The sequence below is a fragment of the Cervus elaphus genome, chromosome 17, assembly GCF_910594005.1.
Source record: "Cervus elaphus chromosome 17, mCerEla1.1, whole genome shotgun sequence".
NCBI classification, from domain to species: domain Eukaryota; kingdom Metazoa; phylum Chordata; class Mammalia; order Artiodactyla; family Cervidae; genus Cervus; species Cervus elaphus.
Window position 1 is genome coordinate 2,224,235 of NC_057831.1, and position 25,288 is coordinate 2,249,522.

The 25,288-nt window shown below is 38.3% G+C and overlaps 1 protein-coding gene across 1 annotated transcript in view; it reads left to right on the forward strand.

The window, feature by feature from the left end:
• MARCHF1 (membrane associated ring-CH-type finger 1) overlaps positions 1-25,288 on the forward strand; it is a 1,121,888-nt gene that overhangs the window by 880,189 nt on the left and 216,411 nt on the right. The window contains exon 6 of the mRNA XM_043870936.1: positions 20,583-20,633. Within this exon, the coding sequence (XP_043726871.1) occupies positions 20,583-20,633 (51 nt within the window). The remainder of the gene's footprint in view (positions 1-20,582; positions 20,634-25,288) is intronic.

Genomic DNA, 25,288 nt, shown 5'->3' on the forward strand with positions numbered 1-25,288 from the left:
GTGAGAGTTGGACCATGAAGAAAGCTGAGTGCCAAAGAATTGATGCTTCTGAACTGTGGTGTTAGAGAAGACTCTTGAGAGTCCCTTGGACTGAAAGGAGATCCAACCAGTCAATCCTAAAAGAAATGTGTCTTGAATATTCACTAGAAGTACTGATGCTGAAGCTGAAACTCCAATACTTTGGCCACCTGATGCAAAGAAAAGACCCTGATGCTGGGAAAGATTGAAGGCAGGAGGAGAAGGGAATAACAGAGAATGAGATGGTTTGATGGCATCACCAACTCGATGGACATGAGTCTGAGCAAGCTCCAGCAGTTGGTGATAGACAGTGAAGCCTGGCATGCTGCAGTTCATGTGGTTGCAAAGATTCAGACACTATTGAGTGACTGAACTGAACTGATTTTTGGTAAAATATCTTCACTTTGCATTTTTTATGCTTTAAAAATTTCAGACCCTGAATTGTTCTCTGAACTCTGTTAATATTAAGTGGAGGTCTAGGAAGTGTTAATTTTCATTGACCACAGAGTGTGTTTGAAAATTCACTAATTTTTGAAATCTGCTTGTGGTCAAAGGTCTTAATTCCCTTTGAACTTCTGATATGGAAGTAGAGAATTTTCAGCAGATACACCAGCCCTGATTTTATTATATTTTATCCTTTAAGATTATTTCTATTATGAGAAATTCAAATGGGTTTAATAAATAGCCATTAGTTCAAGTTCCCTTCTTGCACGTATGCCCATGTTTTGGATCTCAGCAACTTCCACTGAGATTAAAGTTTAGGCCCATCAGATTTCCACATCTGAGTGACTGAAATTATGTAAACACTTCATAAACATAGAAAAGCTCAAACATATAAAAGCTAATACCTCTACTGGGGGAGAGGCAGCTGAATTAGATGCAGTATAACATCAGAATTCCAGGTAATACTTTTAGCCACAATCAGGTCAGTGTTCTTTTTATCTCTTTTAAAAATTTCAGCTCACCGTCTTAGGTCAAAGTCTGATTGTTTCTGATTAATCCAGAACTGGTACAAAACTTTCATAAATAATGTTGCCACATGAAGGAAATGATAATATTTTATGGGAAATATATATACTATAGTCAAAACAAATCCAATATTACTTTGTATCTTTGACTGTATAATTTAGCAAAATTTTAAAAATAGGTATAGATTTTGATTTCCATTATAAAATGCAGAAAATAAAGATATATTTCATTATTCATGAATGAAATATCACATAAATTACAGTCATATACTTGCTGTTTAGTATTCTCAAGAATATTTATGCTACTATCTCTCTGAATCATGCAGAATTAATAGTAGCTCTATTTCATTTATCAAACATCTATGATGCTCCAGGCAGGTACTGTACTGGATTTAAGGATAATAAACATATAATGGAAATATAAACCCTTTCCTTGAGAGATACTTTAAAATGGTAGTAGAATAATAGACAAACTTACTCCCAAGTCAGTTGTATCAGTAACTGCTATTTATGTACAATGAGTCTTTTTTATGTAAAGGAAGTTTGAGGGCTGTAACAGAACTGGTAGCTAGGGGATTTCTATACATCCCCTATATTTGAGTTTGCATAGCAAGCAAGTTTTTGCTTACATTATATATTTATCTCGTATACGGCTTTTAACTGTCTGGTGGAAAATCAGGGTTCCTGGAAATTGGGAGGCTCAAGCCAGTTCTATCAGTATTTATTGAAAGGTGACCAAATCCTACTCAGTCCAGTGCTTATAATACTTTTTTTCTTTAAAAAAATTATTGGAGTATAGCTGATTTACAGTGTCGTGTTCAAGCTTTAGATAAAGAAGAGTGTCTGGCCCAGCTTGGGCTATGAGTCCAGCCACTGCCAGAGAGTGGGGCTGGGGGAGGAGGCTTGATCGATAGTCCCTGCAAGAGTGCATGCACTGGGGAGAGGAGGGCACCCAGAGCGTAAGTGTGCTGTTTCTGGACGGGGGGAACCGAAAGGCGTGCATGTGGCCAGGTGCCTTGGTCTTCTCATCTTGTCAGTTACCCAGGACATGGCATGTGGCAGGCTCAAGGAGGGAATGGGGATCCCTAGCGTGCACCTGACGACATATATGGAGTTAGGATTTCAGCATCAAGGCAGTGTTGGACAATGTGGGGTTATATCCCACATTGCATTGTACTTTGGGAGCTCAGTTTGAAATCGGTAAATGAATGAATGAATGGTCTACATGGTATGATGGAGAAGCTACTGGACTCACATGTAGAGACAGTCGTGTCCTCTCAACTCTACCATCTAATGTAGGTTTGTTTTCAGGAAAGTCATGCCCCTTCCTCAGTTCTTCTACCAATAAAGCAGAGAGGGATGCTCACGGTGGCCCTCTCAGGACTCACATGCTAGGAGTCCATGGGCATGGATACACTATGAACAGCAGATGGCGCCACAGAAACGGGGCCTCCTCACCCTGTGTACTGGAAGTAAATTCGCACAGATGTCCCGGATACAGAAAGGTTAAAAGCCCATTACAGTAGGAGTCCAGGGGAAAAATAGGCCCGAGCTGAGGTTCAGCATCTGCAGCCTCCTCCATTAGCGGCTTCCTCTTTAGCTTCAGAGCCAATATAGGAAGGGTGTGGTCCCCTTTATGAAGCATCACTTCATAAAGTTAAAGCTACCTCTGTGGACAGTAGTAGCAGTAAGATCCTGACACGCTTTCATAACACATTTCTGAAACTAATTTTTCCACAGTTTCAAGAAATGGATTCAGAACTTCTTTTTCTAACACAGTATGCCTTGAATGTAATGAAATACAGGCTGTATAGAAAAAAGAGTTAAAATTTATAGAAAATGTAAGATGAATGCTGCTGTTGTTTGTTAAGCCCCTAATGTTCATGGTGAACATTTGATCCTACATTCCAGTTTAATTCTTACAACCACCTTGAGAGGGCTGTGTCCTTATCAGCAGGTTGCGCTTACCTCAACAGAAGTTGCAAGTGCCTGAGCAACTTGCCCAAGATGGCACCATGAGTGATGTAGTTGGAATTTGTATCCAACCATCCTGGCAAGTTTATTCTTTAAATATAATATTCTGTAAGACAGTAACTCTGCAGTGCTTTTCTTAGTCATACCCTCCTGCATCCAACAGAATGCATATGAGGTAAAATTAAATTTAATTTTAATATGAATTCTTATCAGGTCATTTATTTCCTTATCCACTCTCAATTGTCTAATAATTAATCTAATGAGAATAGACAAGAATCCTGAAATGTGTTAAATACTAAAGTGTGGGTTTGGTTTTTGTGTTTGTTTTTAAATAGCTACAGAAAGGATTACTCTAGCTATGGAAGGTGAACAATAGAGAACGATAAAGAGAGAAATGCTGTCTTAAAACTACTATAAAGATTCAGAGACAATCTGGTTGTGACCTCTTGCATGCATGCACAGGACTTGCATTCATGCAAACTAAGCTTGACTCTCAGGGTTTCTAAAATATCCCAAAAAATACTGCATCAAGATTTATAATTCCACACTCTCTAGTGGGCGAATATTATCATATAATGAGGAATTTTTAAAAATGGGCCATAAATGAATGACAGTGAGGGCAAAGTCTGACACTTGGGCAGTATCACCTTCTCTGTGACTGTTCTCTGGTCCCTGTCTAGGTCACTGTGCCCAACTAGGCCTTACAAATAGCTGAGGAAAGAAGAGAAGCAAAAGGCAAAGGAGAAAAGGAAAGCTATACCTATTTGAATGTAGAGTTCCAAAGAATAGCAAGGAGAGAAAAGAAAGCCTTCCTCAGTGATCAATGCAAAAAATAGAAGAAAACAATAGAATGGGAAAGAGCTAGAGATATCTTCAAGAAAATTAGAGATACCAAGAGAATATTTCATTCAAAGATGGGCACAATAAAGGACAGAAATGGTATGGACCCAACAGAAGCAGAAGATATTAAGAAGTGGTGGCAAGAATACACAAAAGAAATATACAAAATAAATCTTCATGACACAGATAACCACGATGGTGTGATCACTCAGCTAGAGCCAGACATCCTGGAATGCAAAGTCAAGTGGGCCTTAGAAAGCATCACTATGAACAAAGCTAGTGGACGTGATGGAATTCCAGTTGAGCTATTTCAAATCCTGAAAGATGATGCTGTGAAAGTGCTGCACTCAATATGCCAGCAAATTTGGAAAACTCAGCAGTGGCCATAGGACTGGAAAAGGTCAGTTTTCATTTCAATCCCAAAGAAAGGCAATGCCAAAGAATGCTCAAACTACCACACAATTGCACTCATTTCACACGCTAGCAAAGTAATGCTCAAAATTCTCCAAGCCAGGCTTCAACAGTATGTGAACCATGAACTTCCAGATGTTCAAGCTGGTTTTAGAAAAGGCACAGGAACCAGAGATCAAATTGCCAACGTCCATTGGATCATTGAAAAAGTAAGAGAGTTTGAGTAAAGTATCTACTTCTGCTTTATTGACTATGCCAAACCTTTGACTGTGTGAATCAACAACAAAGAGTGGAAATTTCTTAAAGAGATAGGAATAACAGACCACCCTACCTGCCTCCTGAGAAATCTGTATGCAGGTCAAGAAGCAACAGTTAGAACTGAACACAAAACAACAGACTGGTGCCAAATAGGGAAAGGAGTATGTCAAGGCTGTGTATTGTCACCCTGCTTGTTTAATTTATATGCAGGGTACATCATGCAAAATGCTGGGCTGGATGAAGCACAAGCTGGAATCAAGATTACTGGGCAAAATATCAATAACCTCAGATATGCAGATGCCACCACCCTTATGGCCGAACATGAAGAAGAACTACAGAGCCTGTTGATGAAAGTGAAAGAGAGTGAAAAAGTTGACTTAAAACTCAGCATTCAGAAAACTAAGATCATGGCATCTAGTCCCATCACTTCATGGCAAATAGATGGGGAAATAATGGAAACAGTGAAAGACCTAATTTTCGGGGCTTCAAAGTCACTTCAGATGGTGCTTGCAGCAAAGTAATCAAAAGACTCATGGTCCTTGGAAGAAAATCTGTGGCTAAACTCAATAGCATGTTAAAAAGCAGAGACATTACTTTGCCAATAGATGTCCATCTAGTCAAAGCTAAATGGTTTTTCCAGTAGTCATGTATGCATGTGAGAGTTGGACTATAAAGAAAGCTGAGCACCAAAGAATTGATGCTTTTGAACTGTGATGCTGGAGAGGACTCTTGAGAGTCGCTTGGACTGCAAGGAGATCCAACCAGTCAATCCTAAAGGAAATTAGTCCTGAATATTCATTGGAATAACTGATGCTGAAGCTGAAACTCCATTACTTTTGGCCACCTGATGCAAAGAACTAACTCATTGGAAAAGACCCTGATGCTGAGAAAGATTGAAGGCAGGAGGAGAAAGGGATGACAGAGGAAGAGATGGCTTGATGTCATCACTGACTCGATGGACATGAGTTGAGTAAATTCCCAGAGTTGGTGATGGACAGGGAACCTGTGTGTACTGCAGTCCATGGGGTCGCAAGGAGTTGGACATGACTGAGCAATTGAACTGAACTGATACGAAGAATACTAAAGATCATTTTCATCCATCAGGGTCTAGAAAGAAACAGATGGCACTTCAAAACTGGATAATTTGGGAGAGAATTAATCTGTTTCTTTATTAATTTTTAGTGGAGTATAGTTGCTTTACAATACTGTGTCAGTTTCCTCAGTACAGCAACATGAATCAGCCACACACACAGACACACACACACACACACACACACACACACACACACATCTCCCCTCTTTTTGGATTTGCTTCCCATTTGGATCACCACAGAGCCTTGAGTAGAGTTCCCTGTGCTGTACAATGGATTCTGTTATTTATCTATTTTATTGTTATTGTTGTTTAGTTGCTAAATCATGTCTGATTCTTTGCAACCCCATGAATGTCCACCAGGCTCCTCTGTCCTACATAGTATCTGTAGTGCATATATGTCAGTCCCAATTCCCCAGTTCCTCCCACCTTCCCTTTTCCCTTGGGTCCACACATTTGTTCTCTATATCTTTGTCTCTATTTCCACTGTGCAAATAAGATTATCTATACCATTTTTCTATATTCTGCATATACATGTTAACATGTGATATTTGTTTTTCTCTCTCTGATGTACTTTGCTCTATATCATGGTCTCTAGGTCCATATACATCTCTGCAAATGACCCAATTTCATTCCTTTTATGTGTCTATTTACAAGTGTGAACAGAGTATAAGAAAATGCAAGGACTAGGTCAGTAGGTCCTATCTGGAAGCAGCAGTGATGTTTACCACCACCGGCTTGAAAAGGTGGGTAGAACCCTGCTCTCCAGGACCAGAGACAGTGGTTTTGAGGACAGGGCCACCTGACTCCAACTGACTCTGGCCACCCTCTGTTAGATCTCAGGGAAGAATTGACGACTCTGACCTCATTACCCTCTGTTCCTACAATCTCCTTCTGGGTTCTGCATGGGTGGAATGAAACTGCAAGTCAAAGGGCAAAAGGGGCTGTGCTGAGGTTTTTCTCGTGTGCCTTCTAGGCATGAAACAGAGAAGAGGAGTGGGAGGTGGATCTCAAGGGACAAATAGAAGATGTCTGGAACATTTTCAAGTGTATTTGAAATTCAAATGAACATATGAAGTCTGTATTACTGAAACTCCGAGATTCCAAAACAGAAAAAATCCTAAAAGTCAGTGCAATGTTTATAAAGAAATTTATAAATTTATAAAGAAAATTATAATGTATTTATAAAGAAATATCCATTAATTAATAAGGAGTGAGTAATTAATAAGGAATGTTTGTTTAAAAAAAAACTTTAAGAAAACTGATGGTAGATTTTCCTTTTGGCAGTATGGAGTGAGAATATTATAGTGAGAGAAAGTATATGACCAAAAGCAATTTTACTCCTGGATCAATAAAAAATCTGAGAAGTTTTGTCAATTACATGTTTGTTCTTAGAATACTTGGGGTTGGTCAACTTCCCATTTTTGTGAACATAGTCATATAGGATAGAATTGTGGAATAAGTTTAATTGCTGATAGTTAATTTAATGAATTTAATTGCAAATGTTTCAGTCCTATAAGAGTTCGACTGCTATACACTGAGAGTTTATGCTGACCTGAAAATCGTATGCAGGTCAAGAAGCAACAGTTAGAACTGGACATGAAACAACAGACTGATTCAAAATTGGGAAAGGAAGAAGTACGTCAAGTATTGTCACCTTGCTTATTTAAAGTCTACTCAGAGAACATCATGCAAAGTGCCACGCTGGATAAAGTACAAGTTGGAATCAAGAATGGGGAGAAATATCAATAATCTCAGACATGCGGATGGCACCACCCTTATGTTAGAAAGTGAAGAAGAACAAAAGAGCCTCTTGATGAAAGTAAAAGAGGAGAGTGAAAACGTTGGCTTAAAGCTCAACACTCAAAAAATGAAGATCCTGGCATCCGGTTCCATCATTTCATGGCAAATAGATGGGAAAATAATGGAAACAGTGAGAGACTTTATTTTTAGGGGCTCCAAAATCATTGCAGATGGTGACTGCAGCCATAAAATAAAAAGACACTTCCTCCTTGGAAAAAGAGCTATGACCAACATAGACAGCATATTAAGAAGCACAGATATTACTTTGCCAACAAAGGTCCATCTAGTCAAAGCTATGGCTTTTCCAGTGGTCATGTATGGATGTGAGAGTTGGACTATAAACAAAGCTGAGTGCCAAAGAATGATGATTTTGAACTGTGGTGATGAATAAGACTCTTGAGAGCCCCTTGGACTGCAGAGATCCAACCAGTCCATTCTAAAGGAAATCATTTCTGAATATTCACTTAAAGGATTGATGCTGAAGCTGAAACTCCAATACTTTGGCCACCTGATGGGAAGAACTGACTCATTAGAAAAGACCCTGAAGCTGGGAAAGATTAAAGGCAGGAAGAGTAGGGGATGACAGAAAGAGATGGTTTGATGGCATCACTGACTCAATGGACATGAGTTTGAGCAAGCTCTGGGAGTTGATGATGGACAGGGAGGCCTGGTGTGCTGCAGTTCATGGAGTTGCAAAGAGTTGGGCATGACTGAGAGACTGAACTGAACTGAATTGAATCTATATAATGTAAAGATACATCATATGATTCACTTATCAGTTCAGTGACATCACTTCAGAAAAGTGACATCACTTATATGTGAGATCTAAAAAATACAACAGGCTAGTGACTATAACAAAAAAAGAAGTTAATTCAGATATAGAGAACAAACTAGTGATTACTAGTGTGGGGAGGGGTGAGAAGGGGCAAGATTGGGGCAGGGGATTAAAAAACACAAGCTATTATGTATAAAGCAGGTTACAAGGGTATATTGCAGAATATGGACAATATAGTCATTATTTTATGATAGCTATAAAAGGAATACAACCATTAAAATTTGTGAATCATTATATTATATACCTTTAACTTATATAATATTATACATCAACTATGCTGCTAATTCGTTTCAGTTGTGTCTGACTCTGTGTGACTCCATAGATGGCAGCCCACCAGGCTCCCCCATCCCTGGGATTCTCAAGGCAAGAACAGTGGAGTGGGTTGCCATTTCCTTCTCCATACATCAACTATACTTCAATTCAAAAAGAAGTAGTTGCCAAAAAAAACTAGGATCACCCACCTTTCATACAACCCCTGAAATGAAGCCATAATCTCCTGCATTTATCAGCTGTTCTGCACCCTTTATTCTCTGTCTTTTCATAACTAAAGATGCATGAATTAAACCCTCATGGTCTTTTCCCTGGTGCTCTGGCAACTTAGCCAATGATCAATTTTTTATGTTCTTTTTTTTCCCATCCAAATAAGTTTTGGTTTGAAACATTTTCAACACTAGAGTGTGCAAACTCTTTTTAAAAACTCATTTCCTTTTGTTTTCATGCTAGGAATTGCAAACACTTAACTTGTCCAAAATGCCACATCCCCTATGAGGAGACAATCTTCCTTTCTGAGGTGTGGACACTGCTTTATTCAAAAAGGCTCTGTTTACTTGTGTTTAAATAAATGAAATCATCTTATACACTTAAATTCTTTTTTTTTTACCTTAATAGCATCATGCCTAACTTCATAAATGATTGCAATTTCATACACACATCACATCCATATATAATTTTACATAAACAATTTCCAACATGCTCTTTTGCTCCTTAAGAACTTTTCCCTTATCTCCTTTCTCTGCCCTCCCACTTGCAGCCTTAGACATTTATGCATATCTTTCTGTGACTGTTTCTCTCTTCATATAGCCATGTACTGATGTGGGTCTACACATAAATATATGCACCCATAGACAATTACAGAGGGTCTGACTTTATATGTTTTACAAATAATCCTATTATACCACTTCTCATTTTACTTTGCATTGTCAGTCTTATTTGGTGGAAATCCCTTTCAGTCAAATGGCAGAGAGCCGAATCATTCTTTTTCATTATTGCATAATATTTCAGGATGTGGTTCCGCTATAACTTAATCATTTCTCTGCTAATGAGCATTGTTTACTGTTAGGTTCTAGTCAGGAAAGATAAACCAGAATTTTTGTTTTATCATAGAGAATTTATTATAAAGTCTTATTGCCTAGCTGTAAAAGATCACTGCTTCTGCTGCTGCTAAGTCGCTTCAGTGGTGTCCGACTCTGTGCAACCGCTTAGTCGGCAGCCCACCAGGCTCCTCCGTCCCTGGGATTCTCCAGGCAAGAATACTGGAGTGGGCTGCCATTTCCTTCAATGCATGAAAGTGAAAAGTGAAAGTGAAGTCACTCAGTCGTGTCCAACTTTTCGCGATCCCAAGGACTGCAGCACACCAGGTTCCTCTGCCCATGGAATTATCCAGACAAGAGATCACTAAAAAAAACAGAACAGTAAGATACTACAAATTGGAATTGCAGAAAGCCATCATCTGCCCCTAGGTCTGTGTGAACAAAGGAAGGATAATGGAATTATTAAAAGCTTGGAAGAGGCACCAATGGAACTGAAACTCAGATTTCTGAGGAGGGAGCCAGATGAGCTGGTGCTGGAGCCTGAAGCCTGAATCTGTTTCCACAAGTGTGCTGCCATGAGGAAGAAGTGATCCTAGGCTGATGCTCACACACAAGCAGCAGATAAACAGCTAACAGGAAGCAATCCCGTTTTCTTTATCCAGGCTTCCAGTTTCCCTGTGGAGCCCTTCATAGACTATATTCAGAGGGAGATGTGTGACTTTACAGCATCCCAGATCCAGAGTAGAATATAGGAGAGTGTGCTTAAAGGTGCCAGACATTAGCTTACCAACTGACACATCTTCATTTTAAGATATTTTTATTGGTCAGTTAAAAACAGAGCTGTATTGAGTTCTTATTTATATACCCTTATGTATCAGTGCTTTTATTTCTCTGGGATAGATTACTGCATAAAATGATATTTTAAATTTTAACAGATGTTGCAAAATTTTTTTTTGTTGTTGTTGTTGTTCAAATGATACTGCAGAAATTAACAGACCTGCTAGTAATTTTTAAGAGAATTCCTTCTTCTTACCCACCAACAATAGAGGCTATTGCTCTTTTCCATTTTCCCAGCATAACGGATATAAAGCATTGTCTTGTTACCTCAATTTTCATTCTCCTGACTGCTTGTGATTTTAAGTATGTTGTCATATGAATATTAACAATCTATAGTTACTTTTTATTCATTTCAATTCTTGTCTTTTGCTTAATTTTTGTTGTTGCTGTTGTTGGGATTCTATCTGTTAACATTTTGTGTGTTTGTGTGAACAGACAAAGCCTTGGCTTCCTTGGTGATTCAGATCATAAAAAATCTGCCTGCAATACAGGAGATCCAGGTTCAATCCCTTGAGAAGGAAAGAGCTACCCACTCCAGTATTCTTGCCTGGAGAATTCCATGGCCAGAGGAGCCTGGCGGGCTACAGTCCACGTGTTGCAAAGAGTCAGACATGACTCAGCAACTATCATTTTGACTATTATAGAAACTGAACTTTATCAGTCTTCTGTACTGTACTTTTTTCTAGCTCTATTGTTTGTTTATTCACTTCCATTTTTGTATTTTTCCAATATGATATAACCAAATACAACTTACCGCTTCTGATTCCTATATTATATAGATCTCTCTCACCCCAAAATTGCATTTATAATATATGCTTATTTCAAGGACTTTTTATTATTTTTTACATTTTAGACTTTTTTTATATACTTTGGCTGTAAATGTCATTTGATGTGGGTTTACTTTTTCTTGTCCAGAAGCATTTATTACATTACCTATCATTTCAATATTAATTTGACTACTAGTTTTATTAAATATGAAATTCTTATACTTATTTCTGGGTTTTCTATTCTGGATATTACTGACTTTTGATTAGGATTTCCCTGGCAACTCAGCTGGTAAGGAGTCTGCCTGCCATGCAGGAGTCTCCAGTTCAATTCCTGGGTTAGGAAGATCCGTTGAGAAGTGAAAGGCTACCCACTTCAGTATTCTTGGGTTTCCCTGGTGGCCCAGATGGTAAAGAATCCACCTGTAATGTGGGAGACCTGGGTTCAATCTGTGAGTTGGGAAGATCCCCTGGAGGAGAGCATGGCAACCCACTCCAGTACTCCTGCCTGGAGATTCCCCATGGACAGAGGAGCCTGGCAGACTACAGTCCATGGGATCACAAAGAGTCAGACATAATTTATTATGTCAACTATCATTTCAATATTAATTTTACTACTAGCTTTGTCACATGTGAAATTCTTATACCTATTTCTGGATCTTCTATCCTGGATTTCAGACTTTTGATTAATTCTTATGCCAATACCATACTGACCTAATGACAGTGACTTTATATGGACAGTGCCTAACATAAGGAGATGTCCTTTTTTTCCATATTTTTTTGTCTCTTCTCAGACATTTCTTTTTATATACATGTTATTTAGAATCATTTTATCTATTTTCTTTCTACTTCAAAAAAGAAAAAACAAATTTCGAGACTTTATTGAACCCACACTCCATTTACATGTCAATTTATAGAGGATCTATATTTTATGAAATATTCTTGCCATTACAGAATGTTTTAAGACCATGATTTATACTCGCCAATAAGATATTATCTTTTATATTTTAATAAGATTTTAAGAGATCCTTTTCACATTTGTTCTTAAGTGTTTTATAGATTTTGGTTTTATCTTGACACTTCTGGATATTTATAACTAGAAGAGAGAAAGCTATTGATTTTGCAGTATTTCCATTAAGAAAGACTAAATTGTTATATAAAGAAACCCAAAAATGTGGTGACCCCAAAGAAATACAAATTTATTTATCTCTTGTGACTGTTCAGAATGTATGTTATAAATTAGCAGATGGCTCTTCACTGACGGTCATTAAGGGACTCAGGGAATTCAGCTCTACCACCTTTAATGTGTGCTTCTTGGCTTGCTCCAATAGTCTCCACCCTCACATAGAGCAGCAGAAAAGAGCATGGGGTAAAGTTTAGATTTATGGGACAAGCAGAAAGCTGACGAATGTTAGCTCTGCCGACATCTCACTGGAGGGAATTTGGCCATCAGTTCAGTTCAGTTCAGTCACTCAGTCATGTCCGACTCTTTGCGACCCCATGAATCGCAGCAGGTCAGGCCTCCCTGTCCATCACCAACTCCCAGAGTTTACTCAAACCTATATCCATCAAGTTGGTGATGCCATCCAGGCATCTCATCCTCTGTCGTCCCCTTCTCCTCCTGCCCCCAATCCCTTCCAGCATCAGGGTCTTTTCCAATGAGTAAGCTCTTTGCATCAGGTGGCCAAAGTAATGGAGTTTCAGCTTCAACATCAGTCCTTCCAATGAACACCCAGGACTGACCACCTTCAGGATGGACTGGTTGGATCTCCTTGCAGTCCAAGGGACTCTCAAGCATCTTCTGCCGCACCACACTTCAAAAGCATCAAGTATTCGGTGCTCAGCTTTCTTCACAGTCCAACTCTCACATCCATCCATGACCACTGGAAAAACCATAACCTTGACTAGATGGACCTTTGTTGGCAAAGTAATGTCTCTGCTATCTAGGTTGGTCATAATTTTCCTTCCAAGGAGTAAGCATCTTTTAATTTCATGGCTGCAATCACCATCTGCAGTGATTTTGGAGCCCCAAAAAATAAAGTCTGACACTGTTTCCACTGTTTCCCCATCTATTTCCCATGAAGTGATGGGACCAGATGCCATGATCTTAGTTTTCTGAATGTTGAGCTTTAAGCCAACTTTTTCACTCTCCTCCTTCACTTTCATCAAGAGGATTTTTAGTTCCTCTTCACTTTCTGCCATAAGGGTGATGTTGTCTGCATATCTGAGGTTATTGATATTTCTCCTGGCAGTCTCAATTCCAGCTTGTGTTTCTTCCAGCCCAGCGTTTCTCATGATGTACTCTGCATATAAGTTAAATAAGCAGGGTGACAATATACAGCCTTGATGTACTCCTTTTCCTATTTGGAACCAGTCTGTTGGTCCATGTCCAGTTCTAACTGTTGCTTCCTGACCTGCATACAGGTTTCTCAAGAAGTAGGTCAGGTGGTCTGGCATGTCCATCTCTTTCAGAATTTTCCACAGTTTATTTTGATCCACACAGTCAAAGGTTTTGGCATATAGGCAAGTTGTAATTGGAAGGAAGCCTGGGAGATGTAACATGATAGGGATAATGCATACCTGGTTACCATTTTCTTAATACAGAGGAGGGGATAGTGGGTTTTTGGAAATTTGTAGACTCTGTCATGATATACATACTCTCTATCTAGCCATTGTACTAAAGTCTCATTAACTGCAGTTCCCTTTTATAATTAGAGGCAGTTGGAATTTATATATTATATTTATCAATAAGAGAAAAATGGCTTATTTTTAGCTTCTTTTTCAATAATATTTCAAATATTTTATTTTTTGTTGTTGTTGTTATGTTTGTTAGAAACTCTAAGTTAAGCTGAATAATAATAGCAAGAGCAAACATCTCATGCTTCCCTGGCAGCTCAGTGGTAGAGAGTCTTCCTGCCAATGCAGGAGACATGGGTTCCATCCCTAATCCAGGAAGACCTCACATGCCATAGAGCAAGCAAGCCGATGTAGCATTACTACTGAGCCTGTGCTCAAGAGCCCAGGTGCCGCAGCTCTGAAGCCACTGCAGTGAAAACTTGCACACCACACCCAGAGAGCAGGCTCTGCTCAGCAAGACAGAGAGAAGCCCGCGTGTGGCCAGGAAGGCCCGGAGCAGCCGTAACTAAAGAAAATTACATAAAAAGAGCAAGCATCCCTAAAAGAGTATCTTTAATTAATGTAGTTTTAGTATTTTGCCATTTAAGATAATATTTGATAATGATTTTTAAGATATTATCTTTATCACTTTAAAGATTTCCTTCAATTTTTACTTTACTTAAAGCTTACATTGCAGTAAGAATGCCAAGGTTTGTTAAACACCTTAACTATAGGATCATAATGGTTTTCTTTCAAAGAATTGTTGATCAATTTCCTGATAAGGAAATATCCTGAATAAATCTTATTTTATTCCTTGAGAATTTTTTGGTACACTGCTGGTGTATCAAACATCCATGCTTCTATTAGATACATTATTAGATACATGCTAATATGTTAAAGGAATTTTTCATCTTTAGTCCCAAATAAGACCATAGTATAGGCTTCCCAGGTGGCACAAAGGTAAAGAATCCAGTTGCCAATGCAGGAGATGCAAGAGTGAAGATTCGATCCTTGGGATGGGAATTTCCCCTGGAGAAGGAAATGGCAACACCCTCCAGTATTCTTGTCTTGAAAATTCCATGGACAGAGGAGCCTGGTGGGCTACAGCCCATGGGATCACAAAGAGTCAGACACAACTGAACACAAGATCATAGTATAACTTACTTTTCATTTTTTTATTTTTGATACTGTCTTAACACATTCGAAGTGTCATTTACACAGAGTTCACAATACGAATTAGGGAATTTTATGTTCTTATGGTTAAGAATAGTGTAAATGAAACTGTAATTATGTTTTCTTGAGAAGTAGGTATATGGAAAGAGCAAATTAGCCAGGATGGTATGGTCAGACTCTCTCTCTCCACAGCCTCTTGCTCTTGCCCCACATTTTGTAAATAATGCTTATGTAACAGTTGAGATCATTTGTAGTCTGCACGTGCATGTCACGAAGTACTCACTGGTCAGGGGGTGTGCAGCACGCATACATGCGAGCTCCATCTAGAAAGTGGGGACATGTTACCACTGGGGCCCAGCTGTGCCTGCTGGGTCAGCCAGAGGAGAATACTGTTACGGCGGCTGGGCCCGCCAGGAGAGAATATACGTGTCTGTAGTGCCTGTGGCTCCTGAGTCTTCTTCCAGCCTCTTGACTCACACCTTGCCTACCCTGGGTTTAGTGAACAGTGCGAACCACGTGAACAGCAAGACAACTGGCCTCACGAACAGGATCAGCGAAACAGTAAGATGCAACTCAAAGCTTCACTTGTGGTCCAGCGGCTAAGAGCCTGTGCACCCAATGCAGGGGGCCCAGATTCGATCCTTGGTCGGGGAACTAGATTCCATATGCCACAACCAAGACCCAGCACTACCAAGTAAATGGATAAAAAACAAATATTGAAAAAAAAGATAGAGCTCAATTGTGAAATGATCATGCCCTTATCCTTTGTAGGGCATATAGACTTTTATTTACTTATCCAATCTCCTCTTGGTTAATTATCTATTCAAATTTCCCTCTTTTTGAATAAATTCTGACAACTTTTATTTTGCTAAATGTGATTCATTTCCTCTAGGTTTTCAAATTTGTTGCAGTACCATTACATGTAACCTTCTTTTACATTTTTAAAAATATTTTCTGTGTCTCTGATTGTATCCTTTCTTATTTCTTACATATTTCTGCTCTCCTAAATAAGTTTTTAAAAGTCTCATAGGGAATTCATCTATGTTGTAATTATTTTCAAAAACCTGCTATAAATTATTTCTTTATTCTTATTTATGCCCATGTAATGAGTTTTAACTTTCATATTTTATTGTTTTTACTGCATTAAAAAAAATTGTTTTGCTACTGTGTTCTTCAATAATGAAAGTCTTTAAAGTCATAAAATTTTATCTGCATATAGCTTTTGTTGTGTTACATAAGTCTTAGTATAATGTTTTCCAGAATTTCTGGCTATAATTTTCCAAAAGCTTTCATTTCTTTGAACCAAGCCTTATCTTAAAGTGGGTTAGTTTTCAGGTGATCAAGATTTATTAGTAACATTTCAAATTTTTATTTCTAATTTTACTGGCTTAATATCAAGAGAGGTGCCCTATAAAATCTCTACTTGGAGATTTTTGTTGAGGTACTACTTGAAGCCAGATAAATTTTAAATGTTTCATAAGCATTTTTTTTTTCATAAGCATTTTTAAAAGTATTTTTTCTCTAAAGGACATAACATTTTTAGTAAATCTATTAATTGAGTTTTATTATATTATTCAATGTCTCTGTGTCATTTTTTTTTTGTTTACAAGCCACATTGCTTTCAAAGATTTTTCTTCTATTTTAAGCTTTAATTCTTTAATTGTTTAGCAGAAATAGTTTCATGATCAACTTAGAATTTTTCAGATGATCCTCAAAATTGCCTCATTTTTTCTTCTTTCAAATAGTCTTGTCTTTCAGCCTGGGGTGGGGAGGACAAAGGAAGAAAACTGTAGAATACCATCATATCTGTTGTCTGATTAGTGGTCTGAAATTGTCTTATTCTGATTTCTGCACTCAGAAATAGATTTTTTTTTCCTTAAAAAACAAACAAAAATCCTCCCTCAAGCTTCTTTACTTCCCTCTCCTGACTACTGGTATGATATAGAGAGTAGTCTTCTGTAGATAAACACAAGTCCACTGTATCATACATTCTTTAACACAGAGCATTCCACTTTAAAGGAACTATGTCAGTTTCCTTAGATTATAATGTTAAATGAGTACAAACAACTTAGTAATGATTTCCTTATTTGGTAATCATTTATTCTTGCTGGTGATAAAAATCAACTCTTTCTTAGTAAGGTCAAGTTGAAAAAAAATTATCCTATATTAATAATAATCATCACAAAAAATTTAGCAATACATTAAAAATTATAAACTTTTGAAAATATTTTAAAACACTTGTGAAACTAGAAGTCTCTCTCCCTGCATGCCGTGAATAAGCTGCTAAAATTGATCTACTAAAATATCTCATCAATGTTATTGCTTCATGATCCCTTAATTTTTGTGTAGATTTGTCTGGAACTCTTAATGGTTTCAACTTTTAGTGACCTACAAGATCATTATAATTTGGGTACCAGTAAGTTACATTATATTCTGTGGCAGCTTCTATTTAATCTAAGGTAAAGAATTTAAACTGATCATAATGAGGTATGACAACCATATTTCACTGATCTAGGAAAAAAGAACACATCACAGCAATAGTAATGGGACAAACCACCCAGTTAATCAGTAGCAAATTGGACAGGTTGCTTTGGAAGTTTTCCATGAGGGAAAGAAAGTGCTTCTGATGCTTTGCTTTGAAAGCAAGGCAGACTGGAATTCCTTAATCCTCTTTGGTAGAGAGCAATTTGATTTTCCATTCTTAAGTTTTATATGCCAGAATCTAATCTACAATGGAGGTGGAATTGCAGGACAGAGAAACTAGGGTGTTTATATTAAAATTACAGATCTAGTAACTTGTGATGATTGTCATGATTTTTGAGGGAGCTCTTTGGGTGTTTCCTCTACCTGTGAATAATAATGGAAATATTATAATCTTGTAATCTATAATTTTTTTCATCTATAACTCATTCAATCCAGTCCCCATTTCACAGGGAGTAGTTTAGAGGCCTGAACTCTTGAATATACTCCTGCTAGAACTAGTTCAGTGGTACAAGTCTAGTTCACATCAAAACCCCAAATTTTACATCACTGCAGATGAGCAATAGGGTAACCTCTCTGTTCCCAAGTGTAAACTGGAATAAAAATAATAGAGACCTTAGCCATGGCAAAATGCTAGCCCTTGTCTAAGCTTGTTTACTTCCTTCAATGCCTAACCTTGTATTAAAAGAGAATGGAACTAACAGATTTCAAGGTAAAAGATCTTTTGAAATACTAAATAATCAAGGAGGTGTTCCCCATGCTGCTAGATTGGGAGCTGCTGTGGGAATTATCTGCTTATTATAGCCCCATGATGAACTCACTCACAATTGTGGAAGGACCTGACTGTCGTTTTTATCTCAAAACACTACCGAGTCCCATTTGGTTGGAAAAAGTAGGTAACCTGATGTCAAATTCAGTTTGTATAGTACTTCTTAGTTCTTGCTGAAGCACCTTTCAAGTCTAGTTCTTTGGCTAGGTTCTCAAATATCGCATAAACATAGAAAACATGGTAAAACAATGAGGACAACCAAACTTCCCTCAAGTCTGTTGTATCATTGACCTCTCTTCTATCAAGTAGCATGTCAAAATTCTGAATTTCACTGAGAAGAAAAGATGGATTAGTTTTGTTTTCTTGTCTGTAGAAGAAGAGTTGAAGTGTCAGTGGAAAAGGACCTCTCTCCATCACCAGGGGAAGCTAATCAAGGAAAAATGTCTTTGGGGAACACACACATTAATCTCCAGCTGGATCACAGGGCTCTTACAAGGTGTAACTAATCATATAGTTGCGACTCATCTCGGTCTGTAATAACATGCTTCACAGTGACATTCACGGTTGTATGAAGCAGAAGTTGCATGTAAAGGAAAAAGCACTGTTCAGCTGTAACGCCTGCAAGCCTGCGCCAGACTCAGTGACAGTTTGCGGTGAACGCAGCCACGGTGTTTCCATATTAACACGTTGCCATATCCCCTCATCACAGTGTTTCTGAAAACTGTCTCCAGAAGTCATCGCTGGGCAATTTCAGACCTGCAGCTTGTTATAAAAACTTAGTTTTAACGGCTGAGTAATATTCCATGGTGTATATGTACCACAGCTTCCTTATATATTACTCAGCCATTAAAAAGAATTCATTTGAATCAGTTCTAATGAGATGGATGAAACTGGAGCCCATCATACAGAGTGAAGTAAGCCAGAAAGATAAAGACCAATACAGTATACTAACTCATATCTATGGAATTTAGAAAGATGCTAACGATAACCCTATATGCAAAACAGAAAAAGAGACACAGACATACAGAACAGAATTTTGGACTCTGTGGGAGAAGGCAAGGGTGGGATGTTTCAAGAGAACAGCATCGAAACATGTATATTATCTAAGGTGAAACAGATCACCAGCCCAGGCTGGATGCATGAGACAAGTGCTCGGGCCTGGTGCACTGGGAAGACCCAGAGGAATCGGGTGGAGAGGGAGGTGGGAAGGGGGATCGGGATGGGAAAATACATGTAAATCCATGGCTGATTCATGTCAGTGTATGACAAAAACCACTACAATATTGTAAAGTAATTAGCCTCCAACTAATAAAAATAAATGGAAAAAAAAAAAAAACATAAAAAAAAAACACTTAGTTTTCAAATATGACTTCTGTCAAGATACACTGTAGTTGTCTACTCTGATCCACTGTGATATTGAGTCCAGATGCTCAGAAATAGTTTTTTAAAGATTTCTAAAGCATTAATACAGACCTTTCACAAAATATTGGTTTCCAGAACAGGGTCTTTCAAGGTTTTCTACACAGAAGGAAAGATGTGCTGTGATCTCTTGGTACATGTAACATGCAGAGCACCCACACATCCTGACTGACGATCAGTCACCCACCAGCAGATAACTGGGGGAGTGGGAAGAGTGACTGACCTGGTAGATAGCCCTGCACTGGCCCTGGCTCGGGCAGCGTCCTGGGGGTGAAGGCAGCACAATGCCTATGGTCTTCTAACCAGGGGGTGCCACTTGTCAGGGGCCCTTTTTACTTTAAAATTGGATGACTTTTTTTTTTAATAAAAATATCTATTCAAGAGCTTTGTGCATGCTTCTTTTATCCTAAATTGAAAATTCCTTAGGAGGCAAGAACAGAGGTATAATTTTTAAAATTTATTTTTTAAGCTTTAAATTTTAAAATATTTTTTAATTAAACAGTTACCTTTTAAATTGTCTTTAAACTTTCTCTCATTTTTAAAATAAGAGAAAAGACAAACAAAGTGTATTGTAGAAGAATACAAGTTAGATGTTATGCACCATGTACCAAATATTGCATACGGATGCAATATTTACTGACACTGAGAATCAGACTTTACTCAGAATTTCCTGGTAGCCAAAGCCAAAGAAGAAAAAATGGACTATATTTTCATTTCTAAATTTATTTCAAAGGAACTGCATTTATTTTTCTAGAGAAATAAGCATTTCCTAGAAATAAATATTCCTAGACTGGTATAAACCCTGATACTAATTGAAATATTTTTTTAAAAAAGACACTAATATGTACTATAGAAATAAAATTTGGTGTGAGAAATACCATCTTGTGTAAGAAGATTTTTTTCTCTGTCAGAACAATAAGAAGGACTTCTACATTTTGGCCTGTGTTATGCTTTCTTTTCTCAGCAGTAAAGATTATTGCTATATTTTAATCAATGTCTCTAATTTTATTTTTCAGAATGACAAATCCCCAAGGCGATCTGCAAGTCGATCAAGTAATATCTCAAAAGTAGGTGAAGTATATTCATTTCCTTGTTTATTGATTTACATATTTTATGAGTTCAAGTAAATATTTTACAATGTTTACCTGCAGTTGTTATCTGTGACCAATGTACAAATATGACCTGCTAATGGTAATAACTATTTTAAGGGTTTACTGTGATGAAAGGACATGCTTTCACACAACAGAATGAGTGAAGTTATTTTTTCCTCTTCAGTGCTGTATGCAAAAAGTAATTTGCTGCTTTCAGGGTGTCACTCAAAGCATGTTAATTCTCTCCCTCGAGCTCAGAGAGCTGCCACACACATCAGTGGAAACTGTCAAACATCACGGTACTATTTCCATGAACTCAATTTTTCCAGGAGTTTGGGCTCAACTACGCTGGAATTTAACCAGGACAAGTTGTAAAAAGCAATTTAAGACATTAGTTTGGTAAGATATTTGCTTTATAGAATCAATAGTTGAAAAAACTCATACTGCTTTCTAGACTCTCTATAAATCCAAGCAAGACACCAGAGTATTGAAAGCTTATGGCATAGGAGAGATATTCTGGATTTTTATTTCACCTTAAAAACAAAAATTCAGTTCAGTTCAGTCATTCAGTTGTGTCCAAGTCTGCGATCCAATGGACTGCAGCACACCAGGCTTCCCTGTCCATCATCAACTCCCAGAGTTTACTCAGACTCATGTTACCAACACTCACAACTACAGGAATTAAGCACGTCTTGTGTGACTCCCCAGGGAGTCAACTTGTGGACGTTTGGAACTCTGCTCCCAGTTCCCTCTGGACTTCACCTCATGTGCCTTTTCCCTTTGCTGACTTTGCTTTGTGTCCTTTCATTGTAATAAACCATCGGGATAAATATAACTACAAGTTCATTCCTGTGAGCAGTCCTAGGAAGTCACTGCCCCAGGCGTGGTCATGGGAACCTCTGATATTCCAGTCAAAAGTGTATAGACCAGAGGTTGTGGGGGGTGCATTTACATTTGGTGACAGGATAGCACTAGGGAAGAACTGTATATTAACAGGGACTTGGAGGGTGGGTATGACTTGATTAAATGCAAGGAAAGGATGTTTAAAGGTATATATGTGAAAGGCATAGAAGTTAGAAAGCATGGATTACAATACAAGAAGGATACACAAAACAGTTTTTAGGGGCCTTTGAGATGGAACATTGGTCATAGGACATTCTCTTTAATGGTACAAGTGTTCCCTGGCTTGGAAACAGAGATGGATTTAGAATCCATCAAGATCCTTGAGACTTTTTTTTTTTAGTAAATAGAACATTAGAAACAGAACATTATTAATTTTGCTGAATTTCAGGGTTGTATAAGTCCTGACTGATCTTGCTGTTGTGAATATGAAATATCCAAGTGTGGAATAAATAAAAATGTTGAACTGTTAGTAAACACTTAAAGTTTTTCTCCTTAGTCTTTACTGTTGAATCTTTCTACCTCATATTATTCAACTGCAATTATACTTTGAGTTTTCTGGTTATTCCAATCTTGAGTTTTGGGTTTTTTGTTTTTGTTTTTGTTTTTGTTTTTATCGGTTTATATTTATAGCTTGTTTTAGGATGTATAAGATACATTTGTGACTATTTTTCTTACACTAATAGGATTTGTGTGCATTAGCTATGTTAATGCTGATCCAAAAGCTACAGAGCTGCTATATAAAAATTTAAAACAATGTATGTGGGATTGTCAAAATATCTCATTGTGAACATACCAGCATTCATTTTTTTCCCTCACTCATCTTTCTAAAAAGCTGCTTTTGATATTAGTGTTTGTTGCTGAAAGGTTGTTGCTGAACGATAAGACGCCAGGATTCTTGGCCTCCGGAGGAGATGAATTCAATCTGGAGCCAGAGATGAGGCTGGATCGCTCAGAGCTTTTGTGTAATAAAGTTTTATTAAAGTATAAAGGAGATAGAGAAAGCTTCTGACATAGGCATCAGAAGGGGGGCAAAAGAGTACCCACCTCCTAGTCTTTAGCTGTAAGTTATATAGTCACTCACAGTCTGTTAATGAAAAGAAAGGAATGTCTTAGAATTTAGAATGACACCAGATAATTCATCCCTGGCCATGAAACGATTGACTTAAATCTTGTAGAAGGGCAGATTACCAAACAAATAGTTTCGTTTACATAGATTAGGGGGACAACATATCTTAAGACAAACATTTCCATAGAAAAAATGTATTAGTTAACTCAAGGTTCGAGAGTAGTTAGTTTCAGGTGAAACCAGGTGTCATGGCAACACAGCATTTTAAGAGAAACCTCTTTTTAAATTTGTATAGAGAAGAAAAAATATCGCTGGTTTGTTTCCTCCTGCTGCTTAAGAGAGATAAAAATGTCTGGCACTTGCAGCCTATTTCCTCCGTTTGGAGACCCCTGGCCTTCCTGCCTTTTGGGGGGGGGGGAGGTTTCATTTTTTTATTATTGTTATTTTTTACTGAAGGATAATTGCTTTACAGAATTTGGTTGTTTTCTCTCAAACCTCAACATGAATCAACCAAGTTCAGTTCAATTCAGTCACTCAGTAGTGTCCGACTCTTTGCAACCCCATGAATCACAGCACACCAGGCCTCCCTGTCCATCACCAACTCCCGGAGTTTACTCAAACTCATGCCCATCGAGTCAGTGATGCCATCCAGCCACCTCATCCTCTGTCGTCCCCTTCTCCTCCTGCCCCCAACCCCTCCCAACATCAGAGTCTTTTCCAATGAGTCAACACTTTGCATAAGGTGGCCAAAGTATTTGAGTTTCAGCTTCAGCATCAGTCCTTCCAATGAACACCCAGGACTGATCTCCTTTAGGATGGACTGGTTGGATCTCCTTGCAGTCCAAGGGACCCTCAAGAGTCTTCTCCAACACCATAGTTCAAAAGCATCAATTTTTTGGCACTCAGCTTTCTTCACAGTCCAACTCTCACATCCATACATGACCACTGGAAAAACCATAGCCTTGACCAGACGGACCTCTGTTGGCAAAGTAATGTCTCTGCTTTTTAATATGCTATCTAGGTTGGTCATGTTTCCTTCCAAAGGTATACATATATCCCCTCCCTTTTGACCCTCCCTCCCATCTCCCTCCCCGTCCCACTCCTCTAGGTTGATACAGAGCCCCTGTTTGAGTTTCCTGAGCCATGCAGCAAATTCCCATTTGCTATCTATTTTACATATGCTTTCTAACACACATACAGCTCACAGATTCATTCCTCAAGAGGCAAAATTAGCCAAATTTGGCTTTTCTTTCCTTTATTCTAGGATAAGCCCTCATTATAATCAACTTGTAACAGTGTATTATGTATTTCACAGGAAAAAACCTTTCAAGAGAAAACTGTGAAAGGGAAAGAAAGCCTTGTACTTTCAGTTCAAATCAACATCCAGAATTTTCTTTTAAATAAAACACATTGCAGTTCATAAAGTTTAATCTATTTGTGAAAACAATTCAAAAGCCACTATCTTAAAAAGATGTTTGTTAGCTTCCATTATTTCCTGTTATATTTCCTGCACTTAGTTTCTCAGTCATGTCCAACTCTTTGTGGCCCCACGGCTTGTAGCCCACCAGGCTCCTCTGTCCTTGGGGATTCCCCAGGCCAGAATACTGGAGTGGGTTGCCATGCCCTCCTCCGGGGATCTTCCCAAGCCAGGGATCAAACCCAGATCTCCCATGTTGCAGGAGGATTCTTTACTGTCTAAGTTACCAGGGAAGTCCATGAATACTGGAGTGGGTAGTCTATCCCTTCCCCAGGGGATCTTCCTGACCCAGGAATCAAACCAAGGTTTCCTGCATTGCAAGCAGATTCTTTACCAGCTGAGCTATCAGGGAAGCCTGTCATACTCCCTAGACCTCACTTATTTGACAAAAGATCATCTAAGTTGTTCAACTGGTCTCTACCTAGAAATATTCTATACCATGTTAAGGTAAAGATGGCACATAGTGTATAAAATATTATTGCTAAAGCATTCCCTTTTCCTGTCTGTGTGCCCCAGCTTACTCTGCAGTAAGTGAAGGTATATAGCATGTCAACACAATTTATTCAACAAACATTTTTAAGGATATATATTTTAAATATGTGCTTTCTTTTGATTAAATACCGTGATTCTACTGTAAATCTTCCTCTTTGCCTTTAAGATTCCAATGTGTTTTTCAATAACATCAAAGTGAATGTGTTTCCCCAATTTAACATGTATTGGGAATTTGTTCCGCTGAATCTGAGCTAAGCATTTGGGTCTCAAAATAGGTATTTAATGTTCTGAGGTAGTGAGAGATCCATCTTTGTTTGCTGTTACAAGGGACCTATAAATCAGCCATATCTTCAGACTACATAGCTTGAGAGGATAATTTTGACAGGTTGATGAAGTAAAATTGGATGTAGAATTAGGAAACAGCTAGAAAGGAGATGGGAGAAGGAAATGGCAACCCACTCCAGTGTTCTTGCCTGGAGAATCCCAAGGACGGGGGAGCCTGGTGGGCTGCCGTCTATGGGGTCGCACAGAGTTGGACACGACTGAAGCGACTTAGCAGCAGCAACAGCAGCAGAAAGGAGGTGAACCAATTTGAGAACTGTCTTAGCACATGGATGGTCAGCAGGCATCCGTGTGGACAGGCTTCTTAGCAGCAGCCTTTTCTCTTCATCAGCAAGTGGCCCTGGGTCACTT